The 23,917-nt window shown below is 44.8% G+C and overlaps 1 protein-coding gene across 1 annotated transcript in view; it reads left to right on the top strand.

Moving 5' to 3' along the window:
- The first annotated feature begins 1,801 nt into the window (after positions 1-1,801).
- The window catches only part of kmt2e (lysine (K)-specific methyltransferase 2E), a 30,837-nt gene continuing 8,721 nt past the window's right edge, over positions 1,802-23,917 (top strand). Inside the window, 17 exon segments of the mRNA XM_051950669.1 lie at positions 1,802-2,157; positions 11,128-11,312; positions 14,987-15,098; positions 16,183-16,282; positions 16,285-16,411; positions 16,608-16,747; positions 17,271-17,452; positions 17,543-17,581; positions 17,683-17,883; positions 18,065-18,195; positions 18,406-18,523; positions 18,628-18,737; positions 18,870-19,122; positions 20,087-20,185; positions 22,367-22,438; positions 23,014-23,199; positions 23,314-23,640. Of these exon segments, the coding sequence (XP_051806629.1) occupies positions 11,242-11,312; positions 14,987-15,098; positions 16,183-16,282; positions 16,285-16,411; positions 16,608-16,747; positions 17,271-17,452; positions 17,543-17,581; positions 17,683-17,883; positions 18,065-18,195; positions 18,406-18,523; positions 18,628-18,737; positions 18,870-19,122; positions 20,087-20,185; positions 22,367-22,438; positions 23,014-23,199; positions 23,314-23,640 (2,268 nt within the window). The 5' untranslated portion in view covers positions 1,802-2,157; positions 11,128-11,241.

Raw genomic sequence — 23,917 nt, 5'->3', positions numbered from 1 at the left:
GAATTATTTTGTGTGTCACTGTCAAAGACATCTCAGCTTACCTACAGTGATAAATAAATCATAAAGGGTTGTACAGTGCAACTTAGGTGATTGATTATAGGGCAGGAAACTGACATTCAGCACATAATATTTCGTTGCTTACAGTTGTGGCGAGTGTGATTAAACTTCTGCAAGCCTAAAAATGTGAGCGAATTGAGTTTATTTCACACAGTATGTTCGATCAGTACATAATTATGAAGTGCATTGCAATACTTAAAGAAAAAAATGGTTTTACAGTGTGATTTCTTTCAAATGCAATGATGTTGTAACCTCTGAATGCTGTCCTGCATCTTGTGTATTCTTAGGGTATGATTTAATCTTATTGGTCAGTGTTTCATTGGCTACTCCTTCCTAATATCAGTTCAATATACAAAACACTGCTCTTGTGTAAGGGGTTATATAACAGCTTAGTTGCCTCCTACTGTGTTGGGTGGCGGATTTGGGTGCTCCTTTGCAGCTATTCCAGAGTGCTAAACGAAAGGATTTTGGTATAGGTGAATGTCACAAGCATTCCTGTGGCAGTAATAATATGTGTACTGGCCTATTCAGACATTTCGAGTGTGCAAAGTTTACTTTAGTGTTTCTGAATGGAACAAATGTGTTGAAACAGACATAAGTGTAATAAATCTGAAGTATTGTAGAGATTACATTTCATATAAACTTGCTATTTTAAGGCAAAATTCCTGAGATTGTCTCCTGTTACTATTCACTCTGAGAGGAAAACAAGGGAGGAAACTGCAATTCATTAAAACAAAACCTCATAACAAAAACATTCCCTCTGCAGATTTCTCCGAAAAAAGATGATCACTGAGACAACTTGAACATTAACAAACTGATATTGCACAAAGACCTGATACGTAAAACTGATGGTGTGCTTCTCTACAAGGCTGCTGTTGTCTGGATCAAACTGTTATAACATGCAATAGGCCACACAGAACTTTGTCTGTGTTTAAAAAAGTGAGTGAAACTTGAGCTTTTCTTGTAACCAAATAATTGTGGCAAAAGAAATGTGATAGCATAATAAGAGCTAACATTTAGCACAATTATTGGCAATATTTCACATAAGTATGTATTCAATATTGCCTGGTTAGACTACATGTGCTTGGAATGCCTAAAATCCTTGATTAAACTATAATTAGAATTTTACAGATGCATTTCATATATCAAATAAAGGCATTACTTCTTTTGCAATTAAGTGTGATTATAATTATTTTTCAAAGATATATATTTTTTTACTTACAGAAAAAACAAGCCATTTTGATGTAGTAATTACATTATATAAGACAAATTGGACCCTTTGAGCTATTTAAATCAATAAAAACATCTGTTGGTTATCATGCAGCACAAAGCAGGTAAAAACTGCACTGACAAAAGAGAATATTGCTCTCGCGGACCACAGTTTTTGGCACAAGATCACATTTTGAAGGCTTTGTATTGCGCAATGTTTTTGACAGGCATAACAAAAACAAAATTTTCCAGCTGTCTCATAAATCCAACAAGTTTAAATAGTACAGTCATTTAACATACTACGGTGGATTTTAGTCTACTAACTGTTCATTTGACGAGCAGTGTCTGAATAGCGTAGGACAGGTGAAATCCAGAGCGTTACCGACGACAGAAATAGCAGACTTTTTGAGGAACCACGGCCGGAGCCGCGCAAGAAGCGCGGTCCCGTCGTCCCTGTGAAGTCGGGAGTGTAACCCCGCAGTGTGTGGGGGCGGAGTCCGGGTTTACTGATGGCGAGGGAGGGGGGGCTCGTGGGGGAGGCGGAGTCTCGGCAGTCCTGGCAGGGCCGCCATTTTTGCAAAGGGAAAAGAGACTGGTTTGAGGGGATCTAATTTCTAAAACTCGCCGTTGACTAGGGCACAGTTTTAACGGTTTCAAATTGATTTCTAGCCACATCTGGATCCCCGCGTAAGACAACAGGCAAGGGATTTTTCACAGGATAGGACTCTTTAGCGGAGACGTTAAAATACAAACATTTTAAACCTTTACTAGGGATCCGCAGTGTGTGGACAGAAGTATTGTTTTGGTTGTGGAAGCTGTGTGGAAAGCGACGGGGGTCTTACCCAGGTCCCCTTATTCGCTGTTCAGATCCTCCAGAGTGGACATAAAACGGTAAGTAAACTGCATTAAGTGTTAGTTATTGAGTGAGCACAAATCCGACCTGGAAGGGTATTGTTGGCTTTAGTTAGCTGGCTAGGCACATCATGCTGGCACTGGCTAACGTAGTTGTATCAGCTGAGTTTAGCTTGCTAGCTGCTTCATCAGCACCGTTAGATTAAGGTGTGTAGCTTCCAAGCCCTTTCCGTGTATATTTGTCCTCGCAAAAACCTGAAAACAGCTACCTAAATGAGGTACGTTTTCAGTGCAAGTATCATGTTGGCAAGCCAACAGACCACTTGCTAGCTAGCGCATGCTACAAGCTCAAATTAGCTTGACAGACCGAGCAGTGCTCTGACTTTTCGTTGATAGTGTGGCAATACACCACATGTCAAAATATTATTTACCCGATAGCTAATGATCACTAGGTTTGTTTGCCACATGGTTTAAAAGACTTAAACTAATTTCACATTAACGATATCGGCAACGTAAGACAAAAACGCTGCAGTTACATGAATCTGTCCATAGCATAACGTCTTCGTACACATAGTCAACAACACTTTCAATAGTGAACTTCTCCTTAAAAATACGACATATAGAGATATTCGCACGTTGTTCCGCTATAAGTAGAGCTAAAGGGGGAGTCACTGGATGTGTAGTTTGACACAGTGACACTGCGGGCCATATTGCGCACAGTTTCATCCGTTTTGTGTAAACGATGTGACCTCCTAATAAATCGCTACCCGCTTTATTTCAACCCAGCTCAATTACTGTACATTAGCTTAAGTCCTTGGAACAGTGGTCGTAAGCAAACGCGCCAGTTTTGTTTTGAATTTCTTATGTTACTTGAATACAGTGTTTGCAGCATTAACACAGCACCAAAACAGTCAATTTAGCATTATTTACAAATTTACAAACTTGAATATATCGTGGTGGCTCACGTTCTGCTCATTTAGAGCACGGGACATTATTTCCGTTCAGCAAAATTTCATACAATAACCACTGTTCAAAGGCGGCGAACAATGAGCTTTCACATGCATGTAAACATATGAAGACGTTTAGTCGAGCATGTCCGAGTCAAGTAGAAGCAAAGGCCGTTGTTAAAATAGCTCAAATGCCTAGATACCGTAATGTCATAGGATCGTGAGCTTTTATAGATTCGCAGTTATGACAAGATGAACTCGAGAATATGTCAAATGTCAAACGAGAAACCGACCAGTGCTATTTTCTTGCATCTTGACTTAAAAGTACATTTCGCGATCACTTAATTTAGATTCAGGGTGTATTGGGTTCAAATGCTGCAAGCGTGGGGGAGGGGATGTTCCATTTGGGCATCTCGCCCCACTCATACAATTTGTAACTCCATCTAGATTGGCAGTCCTGGCCATGCCGAACTATACCGTCGCAATTGGTTGTTTTACCTGACGTGCAGCGAATTACCGTATGAATGTGCAATCGGCTTTGCTTTGCCCCGAGCAGTTAACTCTCAGCGCTGATGTTGTCGCTCTTTTCTGTCTGACGAGCCAAGCATTAATCCACTTGTTTCGTGTCGGTGCTAGCTTGCTGTGCTAGCTGTAACCTTCTACGCATTATGTCGTTAGCTTCCGTTGGTTACCGCTAGCTCGGTCGTTGCATTCCGAGGTTATTTTTGGCCTTTTATTCACGGCCCCAAAATTTAGAGTTTCTCAGTATCGCTCTGCTACATTTGGTTGTTCCCGCTTTCTTCTTAACTACTTAAAAGATCGCATTAAAGACGGTGCGTGCTTCGATTGTCCCACTGCTCCGAATGCCATCGCATGTAGCCTGCTAACATTACGTTTCGAAAGGCTAATGCTGGCCATAATTGCTAGCCGTTTAGCTCACTGGCCCTGCTTTCGACGAATTCACAAAACCCCTAATGGTAACAACACAGAAACTGTACCGACAGAGTGATACTTAAGGTAGAGTGTGTGAAAGAGGCGATTGAATGCATTCTTGGGGATTTTCTTCCCATGGCGAGGCTCCCCTGGCTACACGATTGTCTCGCCGTCCTGAGAAAAGCGCTATGAAAATGGCGACAGCACCAGGGTGTTGTGGTAACATAATAGCAACGTTGTACCCTCCACACCCCTATCGGCAGGACTGACTGCAGCGCCAACATACTCACCGAGAGGCAACTACACAACACATCATTTTTTATTTAAGTTGAGGTTATAATAATGGCAAACAATCTAGATAAATCCTCAGCAACACAGCGGTTTTTGGCTTGTTACAGTAAGAAGCACCGGTGCAGTTGTATATTCCCAAAACGAATTATAGTACCCCTGTAACATGCGTCACGGCTTATGCTGTTTTACGTTAGTGAACGAGTATTAATGTCACAGAAAATTAGACGTAAGTGCTTTTAATTGGCACAACAAACAACATGTGCTGTACTTTTTAGATTGCATTAATAAAGTTTAGTTACGGTACACAAACGTAGTTATTCGTTAAAATCGGTTTAGAGAAGACTTGCTCCTTTGCTGCATGTCACCTGCTAGGAATAATCTTTACCGATTAACCATAAACAGTATGTAGTTTGTCACTACTCACATGGCTTGCATTTCCTCATTAATGTTTTCAATTTCTTAGAAATGCAAACAGTTGTTTTTTTAAATTTCAATACTGGATAATGTGTATAATTTTTTTATGATGGTAGTGATAAGATTTTGAATATCAAGAGGGATTGTTTAATGTCCATAGTGAATCTTTGGAGACATTCAAGCACAGAAACCAGCTGAACATAAGATTCAAGTAACAAGAAATAACCCAGCACTTGCAATTTATATTGAGGGTAAATCTTTTATTAGATGCCATAAAATGCTAGGTACGTCCCAGTCTTTGTTTTGATCCGATATCTGTGTTTCCTCAGATAACACAATCGCGTACAGTGGCACCGCACATACTCTCAAGTATGTAGTAGTAAATAAAACACAGTCTGGATTGCATCTGATACTACCTTTACAGACTGTGTCAGTATAATTTCATATGACACTATATCTTTTGAATAAAATTTAGCCTGCTGGTGTGATACATGTAGACTTCATTTTACAAAATCTGATTAGGTAATCTGGTAATTTTTGACTTTTCAATGAGATTGTTATTCACCCATAAAATTATCTCATGTTAAATGAAAATGTAGGGCGAAGCATATTCAAACTAGCTTCGAGGAGCCACTGTTAAGCCTATGGCACAGCTGTGCTTTTCTCTACTTTACCCTGTGGGACAAACTTTGGCATTTTGTTCGGCTCAAATGCCTGTTCATGACTCTTGCCAAGAGGCATTTTTTTATTCTTTACCCCTGATAATTGTGATGTCACTAAATGTGGAAAGTAGAGCATTTTCCAAGTTGCAGAAACACACAGAGGTATTGCACACTAAAATCATAACACTGAGTCATTCCTATTAAGCTTGCATTATGGTTCAATATGTATGTGGTTTGCATGACTGTAAGCAGTTGTGGACCTGTTCTGTGCAGATTTGGTATTGTTGTCAACCTTAGTACAGACTGAAAGAGATGCTTCATATAGATGGGTTTGTTTGACTAAAGCAAAGCAGGAATAATGCACGACACAAGCCTCCAAAACCCCTGCAATCACACAATGTGAAATAAGCGGAAGGGACAGGGTCAGTGTAATGTCACCATATTAATATTCTTATCATATAGATCACGAAGCTTTTGAATAGTATGTATTGGCTTTTCCCTTTACCAAGGTCACTGCTGTGAGGAATTCCAGTTGGCCATTTCTAATGATAACAATAATAGGTGTCGGTGTCTTCTCTGTGGAGGGCTGATTTCTGTCAAATGAGCGAGAAGGCCTTCCTGTGCTTAATTAGTCTCTGCTACATAATGCACAGAATCCTAAGCCAGCTTGTTCATCCCTGTAAAGGAGCAGGGTCTTCAGTTCATTACTTATTACTTTTTCTCTGTCTACAGGACAACAGAATGGCAGCGTTAAATACCTGATTGGTTGTATGTATATTTGCGGCCTTATGCAGGAAAGTGTGTGTTTGTTCTTTTAACAGAGATGGAGAGGAGAGTGAAGGTGCCACTCCCCCTCTGCCATAGGGACAGAGCACTCTGGCAGGCAGCATAGAGACATGGCAGTCTCAGATGACACACCTTCCCTCTCACCCTAACCCCAAGGCTGACTCTGAGACACACATACGATCAAATAGCCACAAGCTGAGTGCTAACTGTTTCATTTTTCAGCAGCGAGAGACGATAAAGAAGGCAGACAAGTGCACAGGATGTCTATTGGTATATTGACATATTGATAGGGCAGATGAAGGCCACAGACTCATCAGCTTTCTCTTTTGACTCTCTTCCTTTACTTGGAAGCCCGCCTCTTGATTTTGTGCCCTTCCTCCTCTCCAGACAATACCCTCCTATCCTGAAACAGTAATACCTTTGTTTAGACGAAGCATGTGTCTGTGGAGATACACACCTTACCATGCAGGGCTTAGCTGTGTAGCTGTTGCCTGCTCTCTGGTGATCTTGCATGTGTGGTGTGCAGGCCCTCAGAGACCCAGAAACAAAGCTGCCTGGCTCAGGAGGCCGGTGTAGTCACATGGCATCCCAGCTGGGAGGAGAAGCCAGGGCTCAGGTGACCTGTTTTTGTGTTGCTAGCTGGGCCGTAACAGATCCTTCTTTAAACTAGCAAGCTGCCTCCCTGACAGGTGGCTTCAGGGCCGGAGCTGCTGAGGCTGCAGCCCGACTACACATCTCTCACCTTCCTGTTGCTGCACCTACGTTACAGTAGCATTTATGGGTTGTAGCATAAGGCAGGATGGGCTGAATAAAGAGGGGATGTGTCATCAATGTTGGTGATGTAACAACACTGCGGCCTAGGCGTGAAATTGATCATCAAACACTGTTTTAGTGGGACCTGAGTGGCTCTTACTGTTCTCTTGCCCTGCAGGTGCTGAGTGGCCTCTCCCCATTTTTGCTACACATATGGACACATAGCTCTCATTAGTTAGCAGTGCAGCGCATTCTCTAAATGCTGCAATTACGTACCAGCTGCATATGTGCCTGCTTGTCAGTCTCTAGTCACGACTGCTTTCCAAGTCCAGAAGACAACCATACCGGACTTCATAAACACAATCACACACATAAAGATGCAGCAAGTGAATTGGTTAGATTTAATATACACCAATTTAATTTCAAATGTTTGAAGGAAGCTCACCCTTGACCGTACGCAGTCCGGCTGTGACTCTGTAAGCAGCAGTGAGAGGGAGATAGAGAGATTGCGCCCCAGGGGTTCTCCTGAACAGGCATTACTCAGACAACAGGAGGGCTGCCCCAGCTTTGCTGCCAGACCCCTTTAACTCACTCACTCCCTGGCTGTTTGAGCTGAACTCAGAGGACATTGTTTTGATTTTGATACTCTGGACTTTTTTGTGCAGTTATTTGTCTTTCATCTCGTCATCACATAATTTTCTATCATCATGGCTGTTTAAAAGTTCTTAAAGCAGCTAAACAGGCGGCAGATACGAGACTACAAGTCACTCATAAATGACAGCTGCTTTCCCTTTCCATCAGTGTGCTTCACTGCTCTCCCTTAGCCTATATTGTGTACGAGTTGCTAGTTAGGAGACTCAGCAGCATTAGTGTCCCCTGGTTGTCTGACATTTAAGCAGACTGGTCTTTACAATATGAGGAGATATTGTTTTGCGCACGAAACAACGCACTTCCTTTTGTAGCAACAAAAATTGCTTGTGTGGATGTTCACATCCATATCCCCTGCTGTATTGATGTATGACTTCACCTTCAGTGCTCGAGTGCAGAGGGAGCGCTGGCAGCCATGGGCACACTGATTTATGAAGGACAAGGCAGATGCAGTGTGTCCCACGGTACGTACCGTGAAAAAGAGGGCCAGGCCTGCATTCCATCTGGGTCATGCTTCCTGTGTAGATGACTGTATTTGTATGAGTTTGTTTTATCAGTTTCTTAGCTGAGTCACTGCAGCTAGCTATGAGGATGGTGTGAAGTCACATCAGCTTGGCAGTGGGGGCTGTGGGATTCGGTTGGAATCCCTCATTTTGTTTTGCTCCTCCCACTTATCGAAAAACATAATCTGCTGAGACTTGGCTGTGAAAGCAAGAAGGAAAACACTGTTACACATAGAGCAGCGGTAATAAGCTGAGGAGAGAGGGAAACTGTTGTCTGTAGCGGAATAATTTGAATATGATGGTATGGGTTTTCCCTCACCGACTTCAGTGCAGTTGTGTCTTAAAAGGATAGCTATTCCCTACACAATGACGTGACTGTGTCCCCTCGCTGAGGGAGAGGAGGAGGAGGAGGAGAATGGAGAGACTGGGTTATGCTATGTGCTCCACTCCGCCACCCAGAGTCCACCCAGGTCTGGGCTGTGTAGCATCACTGTCAGTCCCCATGTACACCTCCCCCACCCCACTGCCCTCTCAAATGGAGGGGCTGTGGTGATTTCTAAAGCCTCCCATAGCGCAAGGAAATCTATTCAGTGAGCAACTGAAAGGTGAACAGATTTAGAGAAAGGAGACACCCAGAAAATGTAAACCACTTCCACCCTGTGGCTTGTTTTACTAATATCTGGTTTGGGTATGTTTTTTTTTTTTTTTTTTTTTTTTACTACGTCTGTGTCCTTGTTCTACTCACCCTGCTCTGTGCATGTTCCCCCGTTTTCCCCACCCCGTGCTCCTCATGTGTTTCCATACCAGCAGTGGATTTAACCGAAGGTGGCTTTAAATGGTCTCTCCCGGCCCTCTTGTAATTAGGAACTGTGTCTGCGACACTCCCCTTCCCCTCGGCTCTGCGTTACTGTCTCAGGTTTATTTAGGAAGTGCAAAGAGGAGGGAGAAATCCGCCTGGGCGGGGTGACTGGGCACAGAAAGGTGGGGGGGAGAGTGTTTTTCTCCCCCTTTCTTTGGCTGCGTTTCTCCAGGGTGATGGACAGCCCTTCTAGAGGAAGTAGGAGGAGCAGACAGAGGCAGTCACAGCAGAGCTCAGATTTAGTCAGGAATGTTGCTGTACTGTACTTGCTTTTCTTTTTTCCGCTCGACTTTTGTCAGTCTTGCTTGAGTCTGGCTGCAGCACAGTGCACATATGTTAGCCCACTGCCCTGAGAGCCTCCTCAAAGAGGAATGTTTGAAAGGACAGGGCGAGGGGTTATCCGTCTGTTTGTGTGAGTGTGGGGGGGGTTACGCTTGTGAACGTGAGCTTGTGAGTGCATTCCTTACTCGTGACGGCAGGGTTCACTGGACGAAGTGGAGACAAACATAGTTGACGACGAAACACACTGGCTGCTTCAGATGGAAGCTATCTTAGCAGTGCTGAAATATACTGGGCCTCTCTGATAAAACAACAAAAGGGGGGTCTCATTTCAGCCTTTTTGGCAAACTGCCCTATCCTTGTTGAAAGAAATTATTCTGGTTACAATAGCTTCCACCATGAAGTACCCCTGCCTGTGATGTAGCCATGCTGTCTAACCCAGCCACTGCACACATTCAGAAGAGAATTTGAAAATTGATCCCATCAGTTGCCTTGGCTGACACACAGACTCACAGGGGTCTCCTTCCTCCTATTAATTAGGCCTGGAGCTGACAGCTGTCATGTCTGTGAGCCTCTCACCAGTCCTGCTGCCTCAAATATTGTATTTGGGTGAATTAGTACCTGATATTGCTCTTGCGACTGTTGAGCTTGTTTAAAAAGTCTCCTGTTGTTTGTTTGTCACTGTTAACCATGATAGTTTCCCTGACAAAAGCTGTGCAGTCTAGCTTGGTCATGAAATGCAGCTTTCCTGGAGAGAGACACTACATGCATGTAGGAATATGATTGTGTGAGTGCTGTAGAGGGCATGCTTAGACGCATTCTTGCCACACAGAACTTCATAGGCATGCAGAGACCGGTTTTGTGGTGGGAATGTTATTGCTTGCTAAGTGTGTGAAGTATGCCCCTACTCAGTCCATGGCATACCCCTGCTTTGTAACCCTTCTCTGATTTACACCCTCAGCCATGATCTGAGCCTTTGTTTGGCCCCAGTGTGCATGAGCAGGCGGAGGTGTGACCTCCAGCCTATTTTGTCTCAGCATCTGTCCCTCCCACTAATCCCGCTTATCAACAGAGCTCTGTGTATCAGGGGCAGCCACACTGACACATATGCTGCCGTCTGGATTCACATCACATGTAAATACACGGCATAATATTCCCATCCATGTTATTTCCAACCTATAATTTATTACGCAAACCAGACTCCTATTTGGGGACCAGAGGGACAGGACATGCATTGCCTGACACCTGAAGTAGTCAATTATTAATGACTGGAATGTACAGCTGCCTTATTCCATGCAAGAATAATGGCAATAATAAAAACACAAGCTTTCCTGTCAATGCAATGTGTGAATGTGCAAATACAGTGCAGTTGTGTGTGTTTGTGTTTTATTGAATGTGTTTGTGAGGGCTTAGAATAGAGCAGCCTCAGTAGTCGAAGGGGGGGAAAAATGGCTTCTGTGTTGCATTTTACTCCTTTCATGGCGGCTGGCTGCTGTGTTCTCTTGCTCCCCTTTGTGGGAGCTTTCTTACAGTGCAGCCTTATGCATTCCTGACAGAGTGTGTAGAGGTCGCTTTAGCGCAGTTCACAGCAGCAGCTCAGGCTTCAGCTTACAATAGCGTATCGTCCCGCTTTTCATCAGTCAATAACCTCAGTTTAGTAGCTGTGTCGGGGAGGGGGGAATTCCTGGCAACCCCTTCACTGTCAAAGACTTTTCTTGATCTGAAAGTATGAATCATGCATTTGCGTGTGCTGGAAATACCCCATTTTCACTATGATTTGTAGTTTCAGGTTTTCCGTATACTGTACCTTGCTTTGTTCTTTATGGAATGACAGAAATAAAACTGTTCAAGTGGATGTCAATTTATGGTAGAAATTGTGCTACTACAGGAGACTAACACATTTTTTTTATTCCCTCTCTTGTCTGTGTACTCAGGCCTTGTGGATGCACTTAGATGTCTGCAATGACTGCTGTGGCTGGCATGCCTCAGTGTTTTGGACTCCCTTTCTCTGGACTCAGTAGGACAAGAACTGATCAGCAGAGAACGTCATGAGCATAGTCATCCCAGTAGGGGTGGACACAGCAGACACCTCATACCTGGACATGGCTGCGGGCTCAGAGTGAGTAACACCACGCGTTCACGGTTCACACCTTTGAAGCTCCCTCACTTCCTCGTTTCCTCCTAATTCATTTTTCTCTACCATCTTTGGTGTTTGTCATTGCCAAAACTTCATTCTCAGTTTCGCTCCCCCCGCCTTTGACCTTCTGACTGCCTCTGTTCTCATCTGTCACCCCTCTGCTGTCGTTCACAAGCACTACACACTCTTATTTGGTGTAGAATGATTTTCCTGTCCCTCTCTCCTCTGTATACGCCTCAACATGCCCTCTGTGATGTCCAAAGCAGCTCCGTCATGTCATTAGTCAGTTCTCTTTCCAGACAGATTTCCTCTCATATGTTTACAGAGTTACTGTTAATGGGGAAAGGAATTTGCAGGAAGCAGGGCCCCTCTAGTGTCTGCTCTAATGGACAGTTCAGTCTTGCCATTGATTGCACTCAACTTTTGCCTGCGATGTAGACATTCACAACGTTCTATTAAATACATCTACCCATGTGAAACTGGCCGTAAGCCCAGAATGTAGATGGATGTGTGCAGACTGTGTTTCTAACACTGTGCGAAGTACCAAACACGATTTTCCTTGATCCTTGTCTAATGCTGTAGCTTGATGTTTGCACATGTGTACACTGCATTCAGTCAGTGAAGCAGAAATGGTGCATGGAGCCATGGCAACAAGCTTCCTGTTGCCCCTCCTCTCTGTTTCCTATATTCTTGTCAAGGACATTGCCGTGGATTTTTCTGGTCAAATAAATGAAGCAAGAGGTTCGCGTATGACTAAAGAATAACACACGTCATCTACTTATGGAGGGGCTCCTGTCTCTTTAAAAGAGGGAGAGCCCTCCCCTCTGCCTTCATCAGAGCTGTTGCCGTGACAGCTTGTGTTGCCATGGTATCTGCCCCTCGCTCCCCTCCCTCCTCTGTGCACTGCGCAGGGCCTGTTGCCATGGTCACTGTCCTGAGTGACAGGTGGTCCTCACATAGATATGGCGTCTTAAACAGTCCCACCGCGTCCCCCTACCCCCTCCCTTTCTCCACAGAGCTCTGCTGCCACCGGGGGTAGGAGTAAGCCCCTTGCCTTGACTCTCTCACTTGTTCTTTGTCCGTCTGCGCTCTGTGTCCGATTGCCTGCTGCAGATTTATTCAAAAGCAGATAACAAGCTTGAAAGGGGCTTCCACCTGCTGTTGCGCAGGTCCCATCCAGACCAGAGGGACCGGAGCGTAGCTGGACACGCACATACACACAGCTCTGTGGAGAATTGTGACTGTGCCAGCTGAGTCTGGAACAGCGGGCTGGCTACTCACCAGAGAAAAAGCGTCACGTCCTTTCCACGTCCCCCTGAAGTCTGCAGCAGCGTGACCAGCTGTTGGCTAATGCAGTGTGTGTGTCCACAGTGACACACAGAGCGCAGCGTGCGCGCACACGCTGATAGAATACGTAGTGTTGCCATGGCAGCAAGTGGGAGCTCTTCAGGAGTGAAGGCGTTGCTTCTGGCTGTTCAGGGCTGCTCTTTTTCTCTCCTGCTGTTGATCTCTCCATTCTTCGTGCTCGTCCACTCTGCCTTGTCACTATCTCTGAGGAGGTGTTTGCTGTCTAAATGACATCTGTCCCTTTTTAAATAGTCATGGCATTAATGAGCTATAAATGGAGCATACCTAACTGTCACCTTAAATTAAACTCCAAGTCCCAAAGATTCTGTCTTCATTCCACTGTCTTTCTCATGCTCACCCGCTTTTCATCTGCACAATGCAGGCCATAGTCATTTTTGTTGGAGATGATCACGACTGACTGTGTGTCTGCAACCCTCCCACTTATGTGTGCTCTGACTCTGTAGTCCCTCCTTTCCACTTCATAGGAGTGGAGACATGAATGATACAAACCCTTAAGCTATGCACAACAATATTCAAACACGTTTACTTCCTTTCCACTGAACAGACCGGCTCAATTCTGTCTGTCTTTGACTGTCAGTGTCTAAGTGTTGTGTGTCCTTTCTGTCTCCAAGCCTGAATTAAACTTTGGTCAGGCTGAAAGAGTGCAAAGGTCCCATTTGAATAGTTCTGTTCAACCTATAAAAAGACACTTCCTCCAAAATCCACTGAATGATAGAAGCTTTGACCTGATCTTAAATCACTCTGCTTTTATTATAAAGTGTAGACTTTGGTCTGGTTAATCATTAATGGGAGAAAATGAGTGAGCACACTCAGATTTGATATTCTGCCTCTGTCTTTGAACTCACTGCACACTTCAACATTAAGACAAATTAATCTGTGTGGCAGTTAATCTGCCCGCACACCTACCTTACCCTGGATCCGCCTCCGGACTTCATGCATGCACTTACGTTTTCACTTTGACAGTGAATAGTTGAGCGGCAACACACACAGGAAGTGTTGCACAGTGCTCTTTTGGCATGCAAGAAGAGCACTAGGGCTGAGAAGGACTCCCGCAGGTACTGTATCACCAACTTACCTTGAGACTCATTTATTAAAGGTTCAATGTAGCAGGGCAAGAAAAGAATGAGAAGGAAGGACACGGGGGTGAAATGTGTTTTTTAATTTCCTATTTAAAATTTCACTTTTGCCATTATTACTTGTTCCAGCTGATAATTATTTTGTATATCTCCTAATGTGGCTGTAGCTTTACAGTGTGCGTCTTTGCTAAGTGTGAGTTTAACAGTATGTCTGTTATGAAGTCACGGTGGCATGTGTGGCCTGATCAAAGTGCTCATCGTGTTCAGTACCGATCTTACTACTTGCTGAACTTATGAGAGGCAGTCTAATATGCTTAGTGAGCTCTCTTTCTCTGTATTTTGCCTTGTTTGAGGAAACTTGCTGGCAGTCTCCTTGGTAGTTCTTGTATGACTCTGACCTTGGATTGTAACTCTGTGAAAAGTGTAGAATCAATTGTGTTTTCCCGTGATTGAACCGCATGTGCACATGTCGATATCTTAGTCATACTTGAATAGCTACCACACCGTACCTAAAACACTCTCAGATGCGTCTTGTTTGTCCTGTATTGTCAGTTGCTCCTCATTTTCCCATCTTTTCTTTTTCTTTCCTCTTCATTCCTGACTGCCTTGCCTCGTTTCATTCATTTTGCCAGTTCCGCTGCCCTATTCTCGTAGAACACCTCCTCAGCAATAGAATTAATCATGTCATAATAAGGGTGGATTGGTCTGAAACGGTCAAACAGGCTCTCTGTACAACTGTTCTGTGATCCGGGGGAAAGTGGATCTACTGGTTTGGTATGAATGAGCTTGAAAAAATTGTTGTGTGTTGTTTTGTGTGAGTGAGAGGCAGCATGTGTTTCTGATGAGTGCCTTGTCAATCTGGGTACAGGAATAATATTTAAAACAAACAAAAAAAGCCAAATTTTAACATTTTTATACCTGGCTGTCAGGCTTGAGCCGTCTAGTTAAGGTGACGTGACAGAAATCAATGTGTTTCTGGGTTTGTAGCGGCCCTCGACTGCTCTTGTCCTTCTGACAGTGCGAATGTCACAGCTATAGAAAGCATCTTTACTCCTTATCTGGCCATTACACCTCTGTGCGACCACCAGCAGCTACCCTGCATCTATTCTCACACTGTTGTGCAGAAACAATGCCGAGTTCCACTTTGTAACCTTGCTATCAGTGCTTTTCAGTGTACAGTAGTGTTTATTCTTTGTGTTTTCTGTCCATCAGACCAGAATCGGTGGAGGCCAGCCCTGTGGTGGTGGAGAAGTCCAGCTACCCGCACCAGATTTACAGCAGCAGTTCTCACCATTCCCACAGTTACATTGGCCTGCCTTACGCTGTGAGTATACACACTCCTTTACATACTTTGAATCGGTTCAGGGCGTTGCATTGCGATGATTAAAGTTTTAGTTTCAGCCCAATGTGAAAAATGCCTAAATTGCAAAATTCAGATATGTGCTTCCTTTGCTGTTTCTCAAACAACTCTAGTGTAAGCAGTGAGAAACGGTTCTCTCTGGAGTTGTGGCGGTAATGTGAGCTGTTGTTGCTGTGTGCATGTGCTTGAATAATAGCAGTAGCAGATGACAGCAACAAAATCACACCGACGAGAGGTAGTCGTTTTTACTTGAGTGGTATGGAAATTGTTCCATAAACCATCCTGTGTCAAAATTGCTGTTCAAATTAGAAGTGGCAGCTGTTGCAGCACCGCAGACTAAAGCTTTTGCTGGCATGAGAGTGACATGCATCTCTTTGAGATTACAACGCCTAGTTCCCGTCTCATTTCCAAAATCGCAGCTAAATACACAAAACTAGAGCTGCCTCACTGTCCACAGTCATTTATATGAGAAGATAAAGCACCAGTGGAAGGATCCCAGGAGATGACATTGGCATTTTATATGAAGAAATGCAAATTTATCACCTACACTGACCTTGAACCGTCCCTCCCTTTTAATAACTGAGTTCAGCATCACCAGCTCCTGTTTAATCTGCAGTTAAATATTGGCTTGTGCTGAACTGATACCAAAGTTGTCTGTATTGCTTCATACTCTGGCTAAAACTAATACGTATTTCCCTTATCAGTTAATCAGTAGTATTCTTCTTTCAATTATTTGTTTTATCTGTGTCGGTAAATGGTGAAAAATGGCCAAGTTGATGCGTTCAGATCTTTTGGTTTGTTTGACCTGCAGTCTAAAACCCTGCTGGTCCAGAACATATGCAGGTTATTGTCCTGTATGACAAAAAAAAATCCACATTTGAGAAGCCGATTAAAGGTGACCAAAGAGAGATTCATGCACTTCGTAGTGATTCACTTTTGGCGAGGTTGATTTTCAGTTGATCGATGCATTGCTGTTCTTGCTTTGTGAACTTGGCACTACGCTGTGAAACGTTTGCATGCACTACATGACCCGTGCATCCTCCAACAGGACCATAACTATGGGGCGCGGCCCCCACCTACGCCGCCAGCCTCCCCGCCCCCCTCCATGTTAATCCGACAAGGAGAGGGGGGGCTGTTTGTTCCTGGGGGCAGGACGAAGCATCCAGGGGCACCACGCTCAGCACCTCAGAGGATGGCAGCTACGGGGCTGACATCACCCGCTGCATCTGTGGCTTCACCCATGACGATGGCTACATGATCTGTTGTGACAAGTGCAGGTAAGATTCAGGTTAACACAAGTCGTCACAAGCCTCGGCTAATGTTGACTCTGGCCCTTTTCATCACGTAGTTTTGGTATTTGTCTCCTTGTATAATGCGAATAATTGATGACTCAGACTCTGTTACTTCTGTGGTGACAGCTTCAAACAGTGAGTTGGAAGTTAATCTAAGATGTTTTTTGTACGATTCTCTCAGTGCCTGGCAGCATATAGACTGCATGGGCATAGATCGGCAGAACATTCCTGAGACCTACCTGTGTGAACGCTGCCAACCACGACACCTGGACAGGGAGAGGGCGATCCTGCTGCAGACGAGGAAAAGGGAGTGTTTGTCTGGTGAGCAAGACTTCCCTGATTCATTGACAGGCTGTAGTCTTCATCAGGATTGCTTTAGGTCCCAACATGTGTTTAAAAATCCTAACAAACATGCACTGTATTGAGTCAAAGTTAGATAAAATACAGAGACTAGGTTGGTGCTTTGAGAGCTGCGTTCCTCAGTGTGACGAGTTTTCTGTGAGAGTCAACAGATAGACATTTCAGTTCTGCTTTTACAGGCTTCCTTGCTGCAGTAAAGGGCCAGCTTGTTGGTGAACATAGCAGGTTATAGGCTGTGTCAGGGTGCAGCTTCCTCCCCCTGCAGGCCACACAGGTTCTGTGCAGCCTGAGCCTGGGACGTACTGACACCTGCTGGACGAGTAGCAAACTGTAGTTGTCTCGTTTGTGCTCAAACATGCCTTATCTTACATTATCACAACTTGGCTGACTTTTGTTTTGCCTGCAGCAGCTGTGGCTTTTTATAGCTTTGTATGTCAGTTTCTTTGTTCAGCACTCCCTTCTAATAACTTATGTTCCTATTCAGATGGGGACACCAGTGCTACAGAGAGTGGAGATGAGGTTCCACTAGAGCTCTACTCCACCTTCCAGCACACGCCTACCACCATCACCCTGACTACTGGGCGCCTTGGCAATAAACAGGCTGATAAAAAGCGCAAAAAGAGTGGTGAAAAAGAGCCTCCAGCAACCTCTGCCAGAGCTAAGAAGGTCACCTATATTTATTTATAAGAAAAGCACATTATTTACATCACATGCTTGAACCTCTATTAACGTTCAGTTTCTTCACTTCTCTGGCAGGCCTTCAGAGAGGGGTCTAGAAAATCCTCAAGAGTGAAGGTAAACTCACAAAAGCAACATGCAGCCACTGTCCAAAGAATGCTTTAGTGGTTTGCTGGTAAAAGTCGTGCCGTGAGTAACGACTGCGCTGTTTTTCTCAGGGTGCAGCTCCAGAGCAGGAGCCAACCGAGCACCCGTCTCTGTGGGAGAACAAGATCAAGACGTGGATGGAGCGTTACGAGGAGGCCAGCAGCAATCAGTACAGTGAGGATGTCCAGGTCCTGTTACGAGTTAAAGAGCAAGGCGACGGCAAGAGCCTGGCGTACAACACGCACCCAGCCTCCTTCAAACCTCCCGTGGAGGTACTGACTTATGCACATATCTCAACTGTAATCCCATTCAAATATCACAGATCCATACTCATCCTTTAGTGTTTCATCTTCCACGTCTGCCACTGGTTGACATCATCTCTCCTTTTGGGGTTTGGATTTAATTTAGTCTGTCTGTGGTGTTTGCTTATGCCAGGCTGCTTCTTTCTTTCAGAGTCAAGTTCAGAAGAACAAGAAGATCCTCAAGGCGGTGCGAGACTTGGCCCCAGACTCCCTCATCATTGAGTACAGGGGAAAGTTCATGCTTAGACAGCAGTTTGAGGCCAACGGATACTTCTTCAAGAGGTCAGAGTGCTAGTCACTAGCCAGAAGGATTTCTCCTTGGATTTGTTTCCTCAAAATATCACTTCAGTGCCATTGCCTTTTTTGTACACAGGTCAAATAAATTAAGACCTCTAGTAGCTTGTGTTGGGAGGCTACGTAGGCTATTACATTGTGATGTTTTATGCGACTTGTTCTTACTCGTGCGCTGACCTTACTTGTTTTCCTTTTTAGGCCATACCCTTTTGTGTTATTTTATTCTAAATTTGACGGACTGGAGATGTGTGTAGACGCTCGCAGCTTTGGTAACGAAGCACGTTTCATCCGCCGTTCCTGTACGCCTAATTCTGAAGTATGTAAACGTGCCAAAGTATATCTTTTCATTCAGTTGAATTTAGCTCTCTTTTACATTTACAAACAGTTATATTGACTAATGCTCTGCTAAACCTCCTTCAGGTACGACATGTCATTGAGGATGGCATGCTGCATTTATACATCTACTCACTGAGGCCTATCACCAAGGGCACAGAGATCACAATCGGTTTTGATTTTGACTATGGCAGCTGGTGAGTTATTAGGAGTAGACTTGCAAAATACAATGCAAAACCATAGAAACAAGACAAAGTGATTTAAATGTTTGTGTTTGTTCCTCTTCTTTGAACGTTTCCTGTTTTTTTTGTTTGTTTGTTTGGTTTTAGTAAATACAAGGTTGACTGTGCCTGTGTGAAGGGGAACCAGGAGTGCCCAGTGCTCAAGCACAACCTAGAGCCCACAGAGAACCTGGGCTCCGGAGGAAGACGCAGAGGGAGTCGCAAGGACAAGGAGCTGTCCCGGGACGACCAGGGTCAGAACCAGAACATGGGTTTGGACGGCGAGGGGAAGAGCAAGAGCATAGGCGACAGCAAACAGAGGAAACTCTCTCCTCTCCGTCTGTCCATCTCAAACAACCAGGCAAGACTGCATTCCTATGCATATCACACAAAATGCACACAGTTTCACCCGTCTTTAACACTTTGGCGCTTGTATATTGCGTGGTTAGACTTTGTTTTCTGTTAAAACACATTCACCCACATGGTCCATGCATGCAGTTTTGTTTGATCTTTATTAAATGTTCTGTGCATGTGTTTTTCATTGTAGTCACTCTTTGTTAAAACACATCCTGTTTAGTCCCCCCCCCTTTCCCATCATCCCTTTATGCATTCATGTTTGTCCCTCCCAACTAATTGACATAGTTCAGACTCTATTGCACAAGACAGTTTTGTGCCACTTATCTGGCAGAGATGTGCTTTAGTGTGTAACTTTTTGTGCAATGAGAGAATGGCATCTCTCTTGGATGTGTTAACCACAACACAAGTCTCATCTGGCAGTGTCAGAAAGGCAGCTTTAACTTGCCGTGATCAAGTCACATTATAATGAATAGGGTCCATTCAGCACTTTGAAGTCAGAGAAATCTTTTTTTTTTTTTGTGTAGAACTTGGGGCTTGTCGTGTAGAAATCTGTCCAGTGTGTCACATAGCCTCAGGACAGACTGGTTTAGACATCCAGGAAGTGTGTCACAGCTGTGAGGAAGAAAGGTGAGATGAGCTGTCCCAGCAGAAGAGCTTAAATACATTAAAGGCGTTATCATTACAAGCCGGTGGAGGGCACAGTGTGTCAACTGCTACGACATTCATTGGCTAACTTCTGTTTTAAACCATACTTCTTACACAGGCCGCTGTGTGTGACCAAACACAAGTTCTGAAGGGTGTGTTTTGTGCACAGACTGACCACTGAAGAACCAGTTACTCCCCCAGCCTCTCCCTCCCTCCCTGACCTCCCCTCTCCTCCACTCTTACCTGTCTCCCTCTAGTCTGTAGCCAGACTGAATGATCAGCCATGATAAAGCGCCATACCCCGCTCTCCCCTCCTCTTACAGGATCCTGAGTTATTTGAGGATCTAGAAGACAAAACCTCCGTTAGCAATGAAGTAGAGATGGAGTCAGAGGAGCAGATTGCAGAGAGGAGGAGGAAGATGGTAAGTTTGCCAAGCTAGGGGCTACAGCTTTTTTTTTTTTCTTTTTTTTGCCATGCAGCCGCCCAGCAGAAAGAGCAAAAATAAAAATCCACCTGTCCCCTGTTGCTCTGGGTGTGACCTTCACTATTTGTCTGATAAGGGCTTGGATAGGAGCAGCTGTCCTCTACCTCTCTTCCATGAAGCCAGCCTCCTCTTCATCATTCATCTGCTGCTAGTACTCCCACCACTGTCAATGCCCCTGTTGCTGTTTTGCTCAGTCCTACTTTTTTTGTGGTTTCCCTTCCTTCAGCTTTGACTTCCCTCTTCTCTCACAGTATCAAGGCTTTGTGCTTGTCTGTCATTACGCAGTGACGTTTGTTTTCCTCATGTGTTGCCTTTTTTTCCCTTCACCATATGAGAAAATGATTAGGCCTATTTGCCACATTCCTGTTAACACCACCGCCTCCTCTGAGTGGGAACGACACCAGTATGTCGTGTAGTTATTCAAGGTGAAACCATCCCCTAGTGCGCTTTGCAGTTCTCCTCTCACCTTCATTGCGGCCGTGAGTTTGAAATGGCCTGTTATGGGTTCAACCACTCTTCTCTCTCGCTGCCAAACGGCCTCATGTCCCTGAGAGATGGGGATCAAACACACATACACACAGACGAGCATGGTACACTACACACACTCTCTCTCTCTCTGGAAATTACCCTGCAGTCAGCTTCATTTCACACGGTAGACCCAAGGTGCAAAGTGCTGACTCATCTTTGGCCAACATACAGTTCTGCTAATCGGACAGAGAGATGGATAGATAGTTGGAGAGAGAGAGCAGGCTGCAGAGGGTAGAGCCTTGTTGCCAGGGCCATATTGACTTTGGGAGATCCAATGGGCCGCTTTCTATGGAATGTGGCTCTGGAGAGAGCTCCGGTGCCGAAGCAAAGAAACATGCATTCACACACTGACGATCACAGGCGTAGACGTGTGTGGATGTTGTAAATCCATGCCGCAACAAGGTGCGGGGGAGATAACAGTGGTGTGTGTTGGCACAATATCTTGCCTACTGAAGCACTTACTTAAGCTCCTGTTAGTTGAAAAGGCACTGTGACTCCTTTGTGTTATGACCTCCTAACTGAATGTTTGGCACTGTTATCTAGATTTTAGTTTACTTGTGGTGTTGTGTGCTCGGTAGTGCATCATGTTTGTGTGCTGTGTTTTTCCTGGCTGCAACACAAACTTCCCGTTGGGGACACTGAAGTTGTGTAGGTCAGAAAGCTCGTATGGGGCTATCATACGGATGGCGACCCCTGGGAGTGGTTTGTAAGAAATGAAAAGGCACAAGAAGATGTGCTTTTTGAAAATGCATTGGAACTTACGCAACTTGAGGTGCATTCAAACTGTGCGATAGTGATTTTATTACATTCTCTGAGATGCAACTGGTTCAATATTTGTGACAGTTTGTGTCAGACTGTACGGTATCACACCTCAGGCTGTGTGATGGAAGCCTGCTGCGTCGTGCAGAAAGGTATATTGGAGCAGAGACGAGTCTTCTGTGGCGCTGCTTTTATTTTAAAAATAGAATATTCGGCCACTTTTCTCTGCCAGAGCCCCACAAAACTTCTTCATTCCATTGTTTTAGTTTTTCTGTGTGTGCACGCACGTGTTTTATTGTTTTCTGAACTGTATTCACAAATTGCACTTTGGAAATGGTGTGCAGGCGATGTATTCTTTCTGATTTTCTGTCCTATTATAACTAGCTCTATCGTAGACATGGGTCGCCGCAGCAGCAGTCACATTGAGAGAATTTTTTCTTTATTTTTTGGACATTATCAGATTGTGGAAGCCAAACAGTGTGATCCAAGATCAGCATTTTTATCACATTTCTCTGACAATTTGTCTCAGGCAGCCACAGTGTAAAGTGGCCTCCTAGATGACATGCAAATCAGTTGTTCTTAGTATTTGGCAGTTTTTTTCTATCATATTCAGGTGTCATTCGTGCATTCCTGTTGATGGTGTACAGTTGAAATGTCCTGTATAGTAGGATTTTACAGTCCTCTCTTTGCAGTACGTACAGTGCCTGACTTAGTATTTTTCACCAGCAGAAGGTTAGAGTCTTTAGTCCAGACCCGTCCAGTGTTTGTGAAGCCGTGTTTAGTGGGGACTTGTCTCTTCTAAACTGGGCTGTCTCTTTATTGAACATTCAGGCCAACCCAGCGGAGCAGTCCCATCTCCCTGTCGGGGCGGCTTCAAGCTGGAGGGGACTGAAACTCAAGGAGGTAAACTTGACCCATACATAGCCACCCACCTACCAGCCTACCCACTGCCAAATCTCCTAGTGGTGACTGACTTATAGGCGTACTAACTGCCCTGTCGTTACAGACACAAATCTTCAGCCTGACCTATGCAGAAATACATGTGTTGTATGTTTTGTGGTATGAATCTATTTCCAAAGCGGTGTTCTTACTGATGGTTGAGCCCTTTGTTTTTGGTGGAGGTAGCCATTATTTTCATGCAAGGAGCTGGGGAAAATTTGTGGTGCAGATACGCAAACAGGAACACATTAGGCCAAATTCTAACTCTGTTGGTGTCCCAGTCACTTTTTGACACATTTTCCTGTCGCTCCTATCTCCCCTTTCTGTTGCTCCTGTGGTGAAAGCGAGAGGTCACTTTTCCCACTTGTGTCTGCATTTGCCACTCCGCACTCTGTTAGAATGGCTTTCGCTGTGTAGCACACATTAACCCGTTGCACCGCTACCTCTGGGGCTCTGTGGGGGAGTAGTACTCCATGGACTAATGCTCTCACTTCCTCTCCGTCACCCCTCCTCCCACGCCCACATCTAACCCTCTGCAGACACGAGAGGAGAGGAAGATGGAGGCCATTCTGCAAGCATTCGCCCGAATGGAGAAGAGAGAGAAACGAAGGGAGCAAGCCCTGGAGAGAATCGGTAGCATAAAGTCAGAGGTTGGGGGCCGCAGTGACATAAAGGAGGAACCTCCAGCCACACCAGAGATGGCAGATTCGCCAGCTGTCATGCAGGTGAGAACACAGATTCACATAACCTGTCAAAAAGCAAAACAAATGCATAGCGCTGTTAAAACACTGAGGAGTTGCATACCAGCGGTTTCAACTCTGGCCTGTCTTTTAACATAGCCACTTCTGGAGGTAAAAGAGGAGCCTGGACTAAAGCCAGCCAAGGTCAAAGGCTCAAGGAACAGGAAAAGCTTCTCAAGGAACCGCACGCACATCGGCCAACAGCGGCGGCGAGCTCGCACCATCAGCACCTGCTCCGATTTGCCCCCTGGCTCTCCAGCTGAGTCTGTGGAGCCTCTGACCAACGAAGCCCCTGAAGGAGAGACGCCCACTGTGCCAGAGCCGGAGGCCATCTCTTCACAAGCACCGGACACCAGCCCTCCACACAGCAGCTCACCTGCACCTGACAGGAGCCGCACAGGGAGCAAGAGCTTCAAAACTAAAAAGGTTCAGGCACATTTTTTTTAATTTTATGTTTCCACATTGGCCACGTTTACATGAAGTTTTTTTAATTTGGAATTGACTCATTCGGAATTAAAGTGTTGTGCTTCACGTTTACATGGTAATATTAATTCTGAATTAAAGTTTACATGGACTGCACGTTTATTCCCCTTCCTTAATTCTGCTTTAACGCTTGGGCATTGGAAAGGATTGGACAGGGAGTGGACGTGACGTATCCCTGTTTACCGGAAGAAAACAAACTCCGTTTGGCACGGCATTTCTT

This window comes from Acanthochromis polyacanthus, chromosome 1, assembly GCF_021347895.1.
Source record: "Acanthochromis polyacanthus isolate Apoly-LR-REF ecotype Palm Island chromosome 1, KAUST_Apoly_ChrSc, whole genome shotgun sequence".
Taxonomy (NCBI): Eukaryota; Metazoa; Chordata; class Actinopteri; family Pomacentridae; genus Acanthochromis; species Acanthochromis polyacanthus.
This window is presented reverse-complemented; position numbering and strand designations above follow the sequence as displayed.